This window comes from Canis aureus, chromosome 12 (genome assembly GCF_053574225.1).
Source record: "Canis aureus isolate CA01 chromosome 12, VMU_Caureus_v.1.0, whole genome shotgun sequence".
Classification (NCBI taxonomy): Eukaryota; Metazoa; Chordata; class Mammalia; order Carnivora; family Canidae; genus Canis; species Canis aureus.
This window is the reverse complement of record NC_135622.1, coordinates 42,730,800-42,747,345: the sequence shown is the minus strand read 5'-3', so window position 1 is coordinate 42,747,345 and position 16,546 is coordinate 42,730,800. Positions and strand designations below refer to the sequence as shown.

At 41.9% G+C, this 16,546-nt stretch overlaps 1 protein-coding gene across 10 annotated transcripts in view; it reads left to right on the top strand.

The window, feature by feature from the left end:
• The window catches only part of BABAM2 (BRISC and BRCA1 A complex member 2), a 450,135-nt gene that overhangs the window by 350,811 nt on the left and 82,778 nt on the right, over nt 1-16,546 (top strand). For all 10 annotated transcript variants that reach the window (XM_077915908.1, XM_077915912.1, XM_077915910.1 and 7 more), the window contains 2 exons: nt 11,486-11,585; nt 14,643-14,713. In XM_077915908.1, coding sequence (XP_077772034.1) covers nt 11,486-11,585; nt 14,643-14,713 — 171 coding nt within the window. The remainder of the gene's footprint in view (nt 1-11,485; nt 11,586-14,642; nt 14,714-16,546) is intronic.

Genomic DNA, 16,546 nt, shown 5'->3' with positions numbered 1-16,546 from the left:
TAGTATGCTACCCTGGAATAGGGATGAGTGAAGAAATGTTTCTCCTACCCCTTCCGTTCTCCCCAAGAGCATCACCAGAGGGATACCCATTACGTGGGTGTGCTGGAACAGATAAAGGTGGAGAATCAAACCAAAATCACAACAAGAATACTTACCTTCTTTGTGTTATGGTTGGTGTAGTTTACCAACTGAGTCACAAAAGATAAAACCACTATGTCAAAAGTATTCGATCTCTAAGTGGTATTTTCCTTTATGACCAATATTATTAGCCAGCTGTTGTTAAACTTTAGCTCTAACACATATACCCCGAGGAAATGAAATAGTGACTTCCAAAAGTTTCGGAATTCTGGCACCTTATTGTTGTCCCTAAATGGTTTTTGTGTTGTTGGACACATGTTTTAATTTCGAACAACAGCAAAACCACACTTTAACTTTACACAAGCCCTTTTCTGATAACTGTAGATATCATGAGTGTCACAGAGCCAGACCTAGGAACAACTGCCACTAAGCTGAACAGGTCATTTATTTATTTATTTAGATTGAATATTTTGTTACTTTTTATGGCTAAGTTATCGTCCATTTTATTTACCCAGTCCATTTCTCACTTACCTCCCCCGATTAGATTACATCTTTTAAATTTCTGCAAGTGACTTCAGTCTAACCTTTCCCTGGCTTACTAAAATTTGGGGTGTCTCCAAATTTTGTCCAGTCATTGTGCTTGGAGCGATTGTCCCTCTTGTGATGGCAGAGGATGCCTGAGTAATGCCCAGGACACTTGCCTGAGGCTTCTGCTTATAACCCTGAGCTTCTCACAAAACGTTGAAGGTTTGGCCCACATACCAGCAAGAAGCCAACATCCCCATCCTAAGTACAGGCCTGGCCTAAGGTTAGCAGTAAGACCAGCATTTTGTTGCTTCATTTTCCTATTAAGCTCTGGGTTGCTGATTGAAGCAAAATTCCAATGTATTGACACACCACCACATTGTTAACACGATAGGGAGGATTTGATTATGGGAGAACAAGTCCAAAAACGGTAAATTGAAGAAAAAAAAAAAATCTAGGGCCTTGCTTCTCAAGGCAGCTTTTGTGGTTGCATTCCTTTATTTGATGTGGTTCCCTCCTTCTCCTGTGCCAAACGGTGCAGTGTGGAAAAATGATGAAGTTGCAAGAAAGGGCAAGGGAGGGGTCAGGAGGAGATAGGGAGTGAACTGTTTAGTAACAAGAGAAAGAAAACAGAGCTTAGGGATCAAAGACAAAAATACCTGTTTCTCCAAGCAGGAAGAAAAAAAGGAACGCGGGATTCCTTTCCCTGTGCTTGGGTCCAGACCGAGACCACTGTCAGCTGGCGCCTTTCAGGCCAACCCAGAGCAGGAGGCAGGCAGGCCACAAGCTTCAGATAGGTAAGAAGAGCAGCAGTTTGAGAAAGTCAGAGCTTAGTGCCGTGGGTTACAAGGAACAGCAGGGTTAGCCAGGGAAGGCCCCAGGGAGAGGGGTGGAGAACAAAGCTGCTTTCCATCATCAGATTATGAGACTGAACACGTTTTAACACCAGCCCATCTTGGAGGCAAGTCCTAAGACAAGCATCAGAATCTAAATGAGGAAAAATGTTTCCATGCAAGAGCAGGATTTTATTTATTTACAATTTTCAAGCTGGGCAGCTTTTCTAATTGTATGGTTTGTGACTACCCAAAGTGACATTTTCTGAGTTTTAAAATTATCTCTTTTTGCACTGTGAAAAGAGCATATATGATTCATCTTAATATTTCTGAGGATCAGTCACCAACTAACAGCTAGTATTTTGGGTGGGAGGAAGGCTTTTGTAGGCAGCTTTTTCACCTAGCAAAAAAGTAGAAAGCACCAGAATATGCCTCAAGCTTCATTTGAGATTATATAAATAGCTCTCTTGCACAGTTCCAATCCAGTATCATTATGAGAACTCCCACAGTCCACGAGGTGCCTAATGCTCACCTCACCCTTGCCTGAGAGGGACTGATGCTTGTGGTTGCCCTGCTGGGCAAATACAGTTTTTAAGAGGTTTTTAAGAGGTTTGGCCTGAGCGACTGCTTTTCATTTTTGCCAACCCAATCCAGGGCTTTTAACCTATATTTCTTCCTGGATAGATCCCTATTTCCAGCATCCCTAGAATTGTCAAATGATCCTCTGATCCTAGATCAAGAGTCAGCAAAACTACAGCCACTTTGTCTCATGAGCTAAGAGTGACGTTTTACGTTTCTTAGATGGCTAGAAAAACACTTAAAGAATAATATTTTGTGATTTGTAAAATCTACATTGCAGCATCTATAAATAATTTCATTAGAACACGATGTGTCACCTGTTTACGTATCGTCCGTGGCTGCTTTCATGCTGCAGCGTCAGAGCTGAGGGGTTGCGACAGAGACATTGTGGCCACAGAGCCGACACCATTTACTGCCTGGCCCTTTACTGACGAAGTTTGCTGACCCCTATCTGAGGCCCTTTCACAATGACTGTTTCAGAAAAGATGTATTTATTGACTTCTAATGTCTGTTTTGGAAATTTGACTCCTATCTCTTTCCCTACATTCATTTGACTTTAAGACCACAAATTCTTAATTGAGTGCCTACTATGAATTTGACATTATTCTTGTTTCTCGTGTTACAGCAGTGACCAAAACAGTCAGAGGTCCCCATGCTAGTCAAGGGTACTGAGGGGAGACAATAAACAAATCCCCTATGTAGAGTGTCTTCGGGACAAACATGCCATAAAAAAGGCAAAACAAAAATGAAGGGATACCTGTGATGGAGGTGAATTGTTATAAATAGCTTGTTCAGGCTGGGAAAAGAGCAGAAGGACTGGGCCAGTTGACTGAGGTGGGAGCATTGCCATGGGGGCAGCCCTGGACTCTCTAGGGAGCAAGGAATCTAGATGAGGAGTTACAGGAGACAGGGCTGATTGAATGTGGAATGTGAGAGAGAAGAGGCAAGAATGACTGAGGAGGAGCCAGTAGGCTGGAGCTGCCATTGGCTGCAGTGGGATGAGGCCAGGAGCAGGAGGTTTTACAAGTGGGCCTTGCTTGTGAGTAGGTCAAGTTGGAAGTGCACTTTAGACATCCAGATAGAGGCAGTGAGTAGGCAGTCGGCTCTGTGAGTCCAAGTTAAGGGAAGGTCCAAGCTAGGATATAAATATGAAAGTTGTCAGTGCAAGAGAGGTATGTGAAGCATCGAGACTGGCTGAGATCAGTCTCCAGTTGCAGATGTCTCCTTCTCTCCAGGACACCTCTCATTCTGTGACTAAACAGAATTTCTTCTCTGACCTCAAATTTTCTTTCCTGCTCAGGTCACCACTGGCATGCATCAGGATCTACCTCTGCATCTTCTTACTCCCTCTCCAGGCAGATGCCCTTTCACCAGCAGCCGTCCTGGGCAGCCTGAAGCGTGAAATACGCTTTTCTCACAGGTGCAGAAGCTGCTCTCTGTGGTCCAGGACCCATGGTCCGCTGTCTGCAGAGTCCCTAGCCTTTGATCCAGGGCCTTGCCTTGTTGAGTAGAATCCGTGGCCTTCTTACTTCAGTCCCCAGTCTTGATTAGACTGTTCCTTCGCCTTGTCTTCTGATTACCCACATGTAACTAGGCTGCCTTTTGTCCATGAGTAATCTCAGTGGTAATCACCTTTTTTCTAGTTATTTCCATAAGTATCTTATATTCCCACATTAGACCTTAAGGTCCTTTGTTTTCTTCATCTTGTCCACAATGCCTTTCAAATTGTCAGTGACGTAATGCCCCAGGGATGGGAGGCAAATTTGCTCTTACCACACCCTTCCCCATTCCCAGCCCCAGTTGTACACCCCAGCGTGAGGTACAGAGCAGTGGTGTGAGGCCAACCTGCTCTGCATCCATAGGGAACCTCTTAAAATGCACATACCAAGGTCCCATCTCAGACCCACTGAACCTAATAAATCAGTTTCTCTGGAGTGGTGCCTGGGTATCTTGAGTTTTTTAACAGGCTCCCCAGAGTATTCTCACACAGTCCTGACAACTACTAGTGCAAAGAAAGGATTACAAGATGGGTTTCACTGTTTCCAAGCTGTAGGACCTTGGGCCAGTCATCCATCTTAAGCCTCAGTCTTCCCATCTCTGCAATGGGTGTAATAAGACTTGCTACCTACTTTGTAAGGCTGTTGTAAACCAAAAGAGAGAGAGAGAAGAGCACTTTGGAAACAAATTGTAAAGTGTATGTCCTGGCATTCTGGCTAATCTCATCTTCTGGTATCTTTGTTTTTGTGTATGCAAGCCTAACTGCAGCTTCCTACAGATTAGTTCTTAGAGCACAGAGACTGGTAATGTGTGCATGAAGTTGCCTAATGCTCTTTGTGTGCCTGAGGCTCTAGTAAAGAACAGTGAAACAGGAATCAGGTGGATACCTTTCTCTGCCCCAGTCAGGCAGAGGCATTTTTTTCCCCTCATTCTCTGCATCTTCCTTTGAGCATCATTAAAACCAGTGTGCAAGAAGGTGGGAGTTATAAAAATGCTTGTGGATTTAGCTGACGATAACTATGATATGCATTGAAGTATGCATTGAATTTTTATTAGCTGTACTGAAGTATAACTGACAAAGTTGTAAGATATTCAAAGCAGACAATGTGACGATTTGATATATGTATGTATTGATTTTTATTCCAGTAAATATGTTATAAAAGTACTTCATAGGAAAAGTAACCTATGCCCATATACTAGCAGCACAGTAAAGCCATTCCCTGGGGCCCCAGAGCTGTAAATTGCTAACAAACTCATAGTAAATGTACTCAGCCCCAATGCCTGGTGTTTGAAAATAGTTCCATCTCTTAAAGAAACTGTGGTGGAGTCAACTGCAGATAACAGGCCCAGGATCAAAATGCAACAAGAGGGGAGAAGCTTTTCTCTCACTTTGTCTATTCTTGTCTTGCGCGCAGCCAGGCATCATTGTAAGTAGTTCATACCAAACCTTAATAGAACATCTGCTAAGTCCATTGTTGTTTTGGGGGATTTACTTTAAATGCTTTTCCACATGCTGACGGAATCCTGATGGTGGACATCTGTTAAGATTACTGTCCCTGGAAGGCTTTTTAAAAATGTTAACAAACTTAAAAAACACATTTCTGAACAAAAACTTGGTTAGTGTTCATGTCGTGAGACATATTCTGTTTGCAATTACAATATTCCCAATTTTTGTATTTTTTTTAAATGTCAGGTTTCTTTGCTTGCACGCCACCTCCTATCTGCTGGAAATGGCCCGGCCCGGCAGGTCCTCTGGCCCTCAGAGTTCTTCGGGGTCTCCTGGGGTTCCTTTGCCTAGAATGAAAAAGGCCTTCATTGCTTCAGTTCAGGTACCTAAATCAGTTTAATAAATGTTCCTGGAAACGGCTTCAGTGGATCAGCCTGAACTACCCCAAGCCACAAGTAGCCAGAGGAACCCGACATGTGGAACCAGGTGTCAGGCCCTCAGATGGATTTTTGTGTCAGAAATGACAAAAGTGGTACCTAAAGACCTGAGGCATGGTAGGTTTAGGTCAGAGACCCCTGGATTTAGATGCCTCTCTGCCATTTGCCACCTCCATGACCTTGGAGAACTTCTATAGCTTCTCTAAGCTCCAGCATCTGGAAAATGGGCTAACCCCTCTGTCGCAGGCTAGTGTGAAGCAGAGATGATGTTACGCAGGAGGGCACACATCATAGTGCCTGATACCTAGTGCTTTTTAAAGGGAGCTATTACTCCTCTTCCATCTTGTGGAAAATTCATTCACAGTACCAACAAAATCCGTTACATTTTAAACTCTTCATGTTTACTGTGCCTAAGTAGGGAGCAGCTGATTCAAATTGTCCATATAGTAGTCACTCTATAATAATTCCATAACTTGCTAAGTAATTTCATTTAACAATTTGAGCTTCTTTTCAGATTTTGCTCCAGAGGAACATTTTCCTGGTGTCTAATCATATTTATCATTATCTCAGTTCCATTTTCATATGTCCCTCTAAAAACGGGAAACAAGAAATGGGATACAGTATTCTAATAAGGACCTGATATATACTGCAAAGAAGCATGTTTAATGGAAGTACTGGGTTAGTCATAAATGCAGTATGGCCAGGCCTCCATCCGTTCTTAGTGAACCCCTCATCCAGTTTGACTCCCCAGATTTTCTTCCTGTAAACTTGTCACTGTGATCTCTTTTTTTTTTCTCCTGTTACACTCATTGAGAATTTTCAATTTAGAATTAGACCCTGGTTTTATCTAACTGAGGTATCAAAAGACTCTTGAGATGGCTCAAAGTTGAATCTATAAAATGAGATGACGGCTAACAGCAGCTCTAGAAAATTCTTTACTAACACAAAGAAAATCCAGTTGAGGGAAACAGACCAACCAGAGTCTCTCCTTTATCTACCATCTGTGCACTTCTGGGTTTTCAGAAGCTATATAGGACTTTTTTTCTTTCTCCTACAAGTTAACTTGTTGTGACATATGATATTTTAAGATAAGAACAAATGAGATGACACAGTGATGAGTTTTAAAATATAATTTTTGGAGGATAATTTCAGCCACTTCTACCACTGTTTCAGGACATAGGGAAGTTAGAGTTTTCAGTTTTTCACACTGTCTTTCTGTGAAAGAATTTCTGATGAAAAAGGATGTAGACTCTGGAACCAAGACAACTGGGTTTTGAGTCCATCTCTGCAGTTTACTTGCTGGGTGACCTCGGAAAGATACTTAGATCCTTAGAACCTCAGTTTCTGCTTCTGTAAACTGGGTGAATTAGATCTACTTGGCCGGGTTGTTATGAGGTGGAGAGGTAATGAAATGCATAGTAGAGTGCCTGGCAAAAGCAGATGCTCAATAAATAACATTGACTCGTGTTTTGCTGTAATGGCTCTTCTGGCAGGCCACCAGGAAGCATACTCTGACATTATAGAGTGCCCCAGATTCTTGAGGGCCCTGGCATTCCTCTACCTTGAAGGGAATTAGCTGTGGTGCCCTAGTCACAGATCCAGAATGGGAAGCTGAAGTCCTTAACAGAGTTAGGCATACAGTTAGTGTTTGTTGAATTGAGTTGAGATGAGTTGAATTGAGTTCCCTTAGGATGTCTCTTAACCTGGGGCCTCCTGGTAATTTGTGTCCATCCATCCATCCACCGTCCTGGAGGGTTCCCCATGACAGTGCTTTACCCCCCAACACTCCCCTGCATCATACTGTGGAAGAGGCAACCAGGTCATCTTCCTGTCCCTCAGAATCCTATTCAGAGGCACAGCAAGATGATAATGCTGATCCAGTTGTCTCTGACGGGTCCTAGACATAATCTTTGACCATGGTGTACTCAAGCAGGAGACATTTTAAAGTCTCTCTTAGAGTGCTTGGTTCTATCTTAATATTACTGTAATTCTGTTTATCTCTTGAAGGAGATGGGTCTTTTTGAGAGTAGTGTTATGCCACTGCACTGATGAGAAAATTGAGTAGAACCAAACAGAACAGACTTGGCGGAAGCAGGAATTATAACTGAAGATCACTGGCCCTTCTGGTTTTCCCCAGCACCAAGTCATGTTTTGTTCATTTTATTTGACCCGTAAGGTAAAACCCCCAAAGAGAGGAGGGAGTCACCGTTCCATAATGGGTTAAAATCAAACCCCATGGTCCCAAGTGAGGGCTTCAGACAAGCTGACTCCCTGCGTTTTTCCATGTCAAAATGCTCAAAAATACTTCCTTTGTGCCGTTTCACCGTAGCCAAGTCTTCAATATTAGAAGTGCTCTGAATTTGCAGAGGGCCAGGTTCCCAAAGGGCTCTCTATTAGCTATATCTGCATGAAAAACAATTGCATCAATACAGTGAACACAGACAATTTTTATATTTGACTTTTAGACCCAGTTAGACAGACCTAGAAGTGTTTTTCTGGCTACCTTTTGGGATATTTAACTCCATTGTTGGAAGGGCTTCTCAGACTCTGGCCTCATCCTTCTAATTTATATCCACAGATTTGGTTTCAGGTCTAAGAATTAGCAGCTAATTTCTCATTTCAGTCCATGAAGAGACAGAAGGTACTTTCTCATTGAAACAACCCCTGCGCCCCTTTGTCCTTCCAATTTCAGCCCAAGACACAGCCACCATTCTAGTTGACTTTCACTTTTTACTCTGTTGCTCCCCTCCCCCATCTGGAGATCAGAGGAATGGACAGCAGTGGTCCCTTCCACCCCTGCTCTCCCTTCCTGGCCCCTCCAACCACCCCCCCCCTCCCCGGCCCTTCTGCACCCTACCCTGCCAGGAGCCACTCAGTCCAGCCTGTCTTCTCTGCAGCCAGCCCTGCATTCCTGGGAAGCACCCAGGGAGCCCTGCAATCTCTGCAGGATGCTGAGCTTTCTGTTATGCCTGCTCCACCCAATAGATTTTGATTCATGAATATTAAATAATTAGAGATCACCAGGCTGGACCTCCATCCTACACCCTTTAAAAACATAATAGCTTTTTTATTTCATGACACTTGACTTTATTTATTTAGCATGATCAGGGCAACATTCAGGCTATAACAGGCCTGTTAAATATTTACCCACGAGGCGGATATTTATACGTGAATCAGCAGCGCTTATCAGTATGTGACGCTGGCAGTCAGGTTCAGTACCCTCACTAGCCAAGGACCTTCTGAGTTAAAGGGGGCAGTAGGTGTCCTTTTAAAAATAAACTCTCATTGAAAGCAATCCTTCATAGATCTGAAGCACTGCACACATTGAGGCTCACGCCGCAACACCAACTCAGGCATTCACAAGTCGATGTGACAGAGGCATTGGCCCCTCACGTCAGAGGTCTAGTAGCTGTGCTTTTGTGAAGGTTGGAGTAGGAGAGGCTGAGTAGGAACAAAATGGAGTGGAACGCTTGCCCTGCTGCCGTGTGGAGCACAGTAAGAAGAGATAAGCTGTATATCCCAGGGCCTGCTTCAGTGTGAGTGCTTCTGGAAGCCCTGTGGCATCACTGCAATCCTGACCCAGCTTGCTGGTAGCCAGACCCCCTGTTTCTTCCCATCCTCATAGCTCCTTCTGGAGGAGAATCCCCCTGCATCAGGGAGGCTCATAATTCAGCAGTAACAGCATGGACTCTGGCAGTAGGCCACCCCAAGTTCAGATCTTGGCTCTACCATTTCCCCGTTGTGTGAACCCAAGGAAATTTCTTCTGCTCCTGCCACCATTCCTTCTCCTGTAAAATTTGAGTGATAATTCTCACCTCACTTAATTGTGGGGAGGATTCAATTAGGTCATGAGAAAGCACCTAGCAACAAGTGTTTTAGCTCCTGATAGTCACAGAAGCAGAGTGCAGAGATGGACCTGGTGGCCAAGCCGCCAGCCTTTGGATTTCTCCACATCTCTGCTTCTTTTCATCATTATAGGCAATTTTTTGTTTAATGACTATATTTCAGAAGAGGAGAAAGTCTCAAGTTTAGAGGATTCCCTACAGACTATTTTCATTTTTTTAAATTCAATTTGATGAATGATTAAGAACTTATACTGTAATATTGTATACAGTTCAAAGCCCATTATAATCAATTCCAGGAAACTGTCCAAATTATTTTATTTTTTGGAATTTTATTATGCTAAAGATTGTTCCTCTAAGTAAGCTATGAGAAGCCTGGATCTTGATATGTTCTATGTTATACAGATATCCCCGCCCCCACCCAGTATGGTCAGCATATAAATATTGGATTTATTTCTCTTGTACTATAGAATTTTCTTCTTAATCAGTTTCTATCCTAATGGAGTCATTAGAACCTTCCGGTTAGAAGTGTGCCCTCTGTATATTTTTGCATACAAAGGAGAGGACAGAAACCCTTCCTCCAGTTCACAAGAAGTCATAGGAATTTTCCTAGCCTCCTTTGGAGTTTAGGCTCAATCTCATCCAGTATCTACTCTGAGAGTAGCAAACGGAAGTGATGTTCTTGCTGATTCTGTGCAGTTGCAGACTGTAGATGATTCATTAATGTCATACTTAGTCAAATGCTGTCTCATAATTTTTTCAGTTGTCAGAGATGTGCTTTTTAGGTCTCATCTGAATAGAAAAAGTCAACAGCAAATATTTCCACCACATGTTGACTTCCTCACATCACCCTGGATTTTATTCATGTGTTGGGGCTTTTTCATTCCATAAATAAATATAATAATCATTTCTACTGGAAAAATTAATTTCAGAAATCTGTGGTCAGTAGGGAGACAGGCTGGGTCTGGGACCCTTTCAGTACTGATATTGTGTCCTATATTGCAAACCCTAGGCTAAGTCTGTCTGCTCTAAACTGCTTAGGAATGATCTTCTAGATTGTTCTTGTGAAACACTTTGCTTCCATTTAAGGCCTTGTAACTGTGGGGATTTGGTTAATGAATAATCATAGCATTAATGGATATTAGGGGTCTTTTTATACCCATCATGTTACAGAGGTAGTTTAAGAGATGGTTTTACAGTAAAAAACCTATACATTAAACTAAAACTCAAATAAGAAAAACAAATTAGGACCAAAGAAAAGTTAGAGTAGAAAAGAAGATGAAATCGAGAATAAGAATGGGATACGCAATGTATACTGTGAGATTCTGAACAGTTTCTTTAAATAATCATATGCTGGTTAATTTAGACTGAAAAGGAATCTCCACAAAAGTCCTGGAAACTGTTTCTGGATCAGCATTGTGTCTTAGTGCTTGGATCGATGATTTTTTACTGCACCTTCTTGTTTAGATGGATTGAATGTCAGTGTTGACTTGGAACAGTTGCTGTCTTCCTACCCATATTGGCCCAGAGACACGGGACCGGGCAGCACAGTGTTTCAGAAGATGTTTGGTTAACTGCCACCATTTAAAACTTGAGACATTAAATCATCTGGCTTTCTGGCTTCACGTGAAAAATAAGGGTCCACTGAGACCAGGCTTGTGTTTGCGTAGGGTGGAGGCAGAGGTCAGCCGGAGTCGAGCAGTGGATAGCCCTCCCCACTGTGCAGAAACTCTGCAGTTCTCTGAGCTTGTTTGTATCAGCTGCCTGGGCCGGGTCCAGCCTGGAGTCTGCAGCCTGGTCCTAGTCCACCAGCCTCACACTAAATGTGAGGAAGCTGTCCCCGGCAGCCCAGCTGCAGGAATTCAGTTCAGCTCAGTGTACAGGTTTAAGGAATGACTGACTCCTCCTTGCCCAGCATAGGAGGGCACAGAATGGAGAATATGAAAACATGTGTCTCCATCATAGGTCTAGCCCATTGGCATTAAATAGGGCATTTACAATCCACACCATTCAGGGTGTGCTAATTCGTCCTGTCATGTAGTCATGGGTAATGTGAACATTCTGATTTAACAGAACAGATTAAAATAAAGAAAGGTAACCATAAAGTGAAGCCCATTTTCCCATCCTCATTCATCCAAGCGGTTGGTGGGCAGACCTTGAGAAGTGAAACCGAATCTGTTTGGGGGTGTCACTTCCTACATTGCTGGAGCCCTAAGAGAAGTGTCCCTTGTACTCTTGTCCTTTCAGCGCACTTGGAGGCTCCTCAGCTCTTCATATCCCAGCTTTTCCAGGAGGAGGATGTCTCATTGATTATGTGCCTCAAGTATGCCACCTACTCACCAACAAGGTAAAGAAGCAAGTCTCCTGCCTCTCCGGTTGCGAGGCTCTTCCCTCCGGCATAGCCCCGTCCCGGCGTTGTGCTGTGAGGGCGCCCTCAGCTCCAGCTTTCACCTGCGCTGGCCTTTCCTCCTTCCAACTACAGTTCATCCATTTCTCTCCTAGTTCTTTACGCCCCTTCTTCCTTTTCTAAGGATTCTGACTTCCTGTTCCAATCTTAACCTTCATCCTTTAAACTGCTACCTCTTCTTAAATTTCCTTTATGTCCTAAGTTTTTTGCTAGATCTTGCACCTTTGAACTCCTCCATATCCCAGTTATCTGGTGCATGCACCCGTGGGTGTGTGGGGATGTGTGTGTGTGTGTGTGTGTGTGTGTGTGTGTTTGCCACTAGTTAGCATCAAGGTAATTCACCTGAGCTGCCTTTACCTCTTTCTGCTTTTCTATGCCTCACTTTTTACTAGTCAGCTCTTGATTCTCCATGTCACCTCTAGGAGCAGTTTGCCAGAGTCCGGCTCTACTAGGGGCAAGCTTTCCAGGTCAGCTGGTCCAGTAGGCAGGCACGTCAGGTTATCTAAAGCTTTCTCTTAGCTTCATGAATGAGTCATTACATTCTCAAGTAGCAGAGTTTACATTAATGGCTATTGTCAGATATTTCTAAAAAGTATAAGTATATACATGTTAATATCCATGTAGTGTTTTTAGCTAAAACCTGGAGATGTTCATCTACAAGCAATACTGACTTTCTTCTCCCACATTGACTGACTCAGTTTGCTTTATTCCCAAACTACTGTTTTCTACGCTCCTATTGACTTATTCACATGGCTTGGAAAATAAATCTTTTGTTTGTCTCTTTCTTTCAAAAGATAGCTCATCTCTATATAGGAAATATTTTTAAAGTACAATAATATTTCAAAGGCTTCAGTATTATTTTTTTAAATGTCAGAGAAACTAAAATCTGGCAACTGTGCAGTCTGTGGGCTTGGCACAGATTCCAGGGCATCTCACTCTCTTGGAGTGGTTGCTTCTCATTGGACCAAATTCCCCCAGCCTCTGCCCTCCTTCAAAACTGATCGGAGGAGAGAATTCTTATTTACATTGTGGGACTTTGCACTGCCTTCAAATCTGTGTCCCAGTATTATAGAGAAACATGCAAATTTGGTCTTCCAGAACTGAGAAGAAAAGCCTTTTTTAAAGCTCTCCAATTGAGATTAATTTCTAGTCATACATTTTCCTCAAAAAAAATTATATTACCATTTTCCCAGAAATATAAGAATCAGTCTGTTTTTCTTATCTGGTTCCCTTTCATTAATTTTACTTGTCTTTTAAAATTGATGTTCTTATGCTTGCTACAAACGAGGACAGTATGGGCTGCTTTTAGAAACAATCTCTTCAAATGAATTTCCATAATTACATTGGAATCTATCTTTGTAGCCAGTTTTGTTGTGGGTTTCTGTTAAAATGGTTTTCTGTTTTTAAAATCAAGTACACAGAACTGTTTTCATCCCTTTTTAAACAAAGCCACTTAAGCAAACTTATCATCTGTTTTTCTTTTCCCAAAATAACATTTCTGATCCTGCATTAAGCCTGCAAAGTAAGCACTGTTTTTATAAATTGACATAAACCCCTATTATATAAATAGAATTGTTTTACTTTTAAAGGGTACAAAATGGCTATCACTACCAATTGTGTCAAGGTTATTTCAAGCACTTTATCTCAAGCTTTTGTTAGCCATGGAAACTCATTGTGGCTACAGCCAATATAAACAATTTGGGGGGCCTCTTTCTCCCCTATTTCTTTGAGCCATTATGAGGACATTATGAGGAATGTATTTTTGTGTTAGTAGCTGATGAGTATATGACTTTCAGATGTCCAGCTTAATATGTTCACAAATTTTTAATAAAAACTGTCATTTGGTGATAACAAGGAAATATAAAAAGGCAAAATAAAATCCCCTATTTAACACTCCTTTTTTGGATATTAGGAATTTAAAAAGAAAGAATTGAGCATTGTCCTGCCTTTTCAACGGGAGCTGTAGTTCAGGATAAAATAGCCCCCATTTGATGAGAGGATACTCTTCTTTACAGATAATTCCAGCTGATAAATGCACAAGAAGTGATAGAATTCAAAAAAATCAGTTTTTTGGCTCTTAATGAAATAATTGATTCAGACAAGGATATCCAGTGGATACTAAAATTATGAGGTGAAAGGTTAAGAAGGGGACTAGGTCTTCACATGCTTTGAGTAATATGCCCACAGGCTGCTCCTGGCAGCAAAGGGGTTACCTCCCTTTACAGTGGAGGTAGTCCTGCTGTCGTCACCTTAACCAGTGATCAAGCCCACTATCATCTATGAAGTTTTCTTGCCCAAAATATTTAACCTGAATCTAATTACACCTTTAGTCTAACTTCCAATTTATAGGAAATATAGGGAGTAGAGGGAAAAGGAAGGAGATGACCAGAGGGTCTAGAATGCAGAATATTCTGCAAGACAGCTAGGCCAACCTTTTTGAAAAGTCAATATCATATATGTATGTGCAATATCACACACACACACACACACACACACACATGTACACACCCCAAGAGGTACTTTTATTCTATACTAAAAGACTTTCTAGATTAAGTGCCTGATCCTTAGTTATACCCTCAATTATACCCTTCCTTTTAAAAGAATATTTTGGAGACAGCTGGGAAATTATGAAAATGCACAGGACACTAGACAAAGTCCAAAAAATGATTGCTAAATTTGTTGGGTGTGATCATGACACTGTGGCTCTGGAGGAAAATGTCTTGTTTCTCGGGAGTACGTGCTTACATATCTAGGGGCAAGCAGTCATGGCGTCTCAAGTTTCCTTTGACTTGTTTCAGCAAAGATAGACCAATAGCTTGATCAGGAGGTAGGTGGCTGGATGAAGCAACTAGACAAGATGTTCACAGTTGTTGAATATGGGTGACGGGAATGTGGGGATTCATTTGCCATTCTTTCTATTTCTCTGAGTCTTTGTAAGTGTTTTGTCAGAAAGCATTTGGAAATTTCTGACTCCTCAGCTTTGTGTTCATGTTCCAGGTGCAGTATGTGATTCAAGGGTACCACAAAAGAAGGGAATATATCGCTGCTTTCCTCAGCCACTTTGGCACGTAAGTTTCTCCATGTTTACACCATCTACCAGCCATGGCCTCACATCCCCATGACCCTGATGTGAGAGCTTGATTAAGAACATAACAGTCTGTGCTTATGTATGCTAGCTTTTCAGTACCATTTTGACTCTTTCTGGTATGTTGCATACACAAAAGCTCCCAGGAAGATCACTTTTAGGATTCTTTGCTAAAGAATAGAAACAAATATCTTCCTTGGAGCAGCGTCATGCTGTAAGCCCAGCAGTAACAAAGGCAGCACTACCTGTTTGTTCTAGAGCTCTTTACACGTGCCTAGCACTTTCACCTCCATCTGCTCCTAGGAGTCCCAAGTGAGCCAGGTGGGCTTTATAGGCACAAGTGAATGAAGAGTGCCCTGAAACTTTAAGAAGCCTTGTAAACTGAGGGAAGTCACCCACCTACAAGAGATAGAGCCAGGGTGGGAGCCCTGGTTCTCAAGACTCAGGTGTTCTGACACAGGACTCCTGCTCACAGCTTGCCACCCGAATCTAGGCAGGAAATCCTGCATTAGACCCAAAAGCAACGACTCTCACTTGGGATTAGGAATTGGAAGAAGGCACAGAGAGGGACGAGGAGGCATGGGACTGCAGGTATAGGGGTCACCTCTTCCGTGGCTCAGGTTCCTTAAATGACATCAGAGGCCTTATTGAGCTTCTGCTTAGAGCTTAGCCCAGTGGCAGAGGGAACATGTTTTCCCCATAGTCGTCTTCAAAAGGTGGGGGACCTTCTACCCATTCATGGGGACTGAGCACTAAGGGTGTTAGTGGTCTGTTTATATCCCACCTTATTCCGGAGAAGGCTTATAAATATAGAAAGATATATATAGTAACACAAAATTAAAAATTTAAATAAGGAAATGAATAAATTAAGGCCAAAAAAAGTGGGAATAGGGAGGAGCAGATGAAATCAAGAATAAGGTTAGCCATTTCCTGGGATATAATTTTGTAAACCATGGTGTAATTATGGGCAAAATTTCTAACTCCTTAAAAACAATTTTAAGAAATTTTCTCATTATCCATAGTGGAATTTTTTATGCCTCCAAAATAGAACTGTCAATATCTTAAGCAGTGTGACTGTCACTTGCCATGAGTCTTTAATACTTAGGATTTTTTCAGCTTTATGAACATTTTGAGAAAGTACTTATGAAACAAAGTGGTTAATAAATGACACTATTGGTCTTCTAATTTTTGAGGAAGATTATTTTTAGTATATATAATTAAAAATGAAGGACCTAGGACAGCAACCTCCCAAGTAGGGTGCACACACCTGAGAATGTGTGTCTCCCCTCACTCCATTAGCACAAAAGAAAAATATGAAAACCGCATTTATATCTTTTAAAAAATCTCATTCTTGGGGCACCTGGGTGGCTCAGTCCATTAAGTATCTGCCTTCTGCTCAGGTCATGATCTCAAGTTCCGGGATCCAGCTCCATGTTGTCGGACTCCCTCTCCCTCCGCCCCTTCCCCCAGCTCATGCATGCGCTCTCTCTCTCTCAAATTAATAAAATCTTTTTTAAAAAGCCAAAATAGGAATCCTTTTTTAACATACATTTTGTCTATGTCTTATGCATATAATACAGTAATATAGTAGTACCTGTATGCAACTACTAAATCATATATGCGATTCAGTATAAATTAAGTGATTTGCCTGAAGTCACATTCTTATTATATTGCTATACTGTATGCATAATGAAAAGGATTCTATGCTTCTTTTTACTTACAGCATGCAGGATCTGAAAAGCTTAGATAGCAGTGTTGTAACATACTGCGTTGATTACAAATTCATGAAAAAAAATTTAAACTGGTGAATGAAATT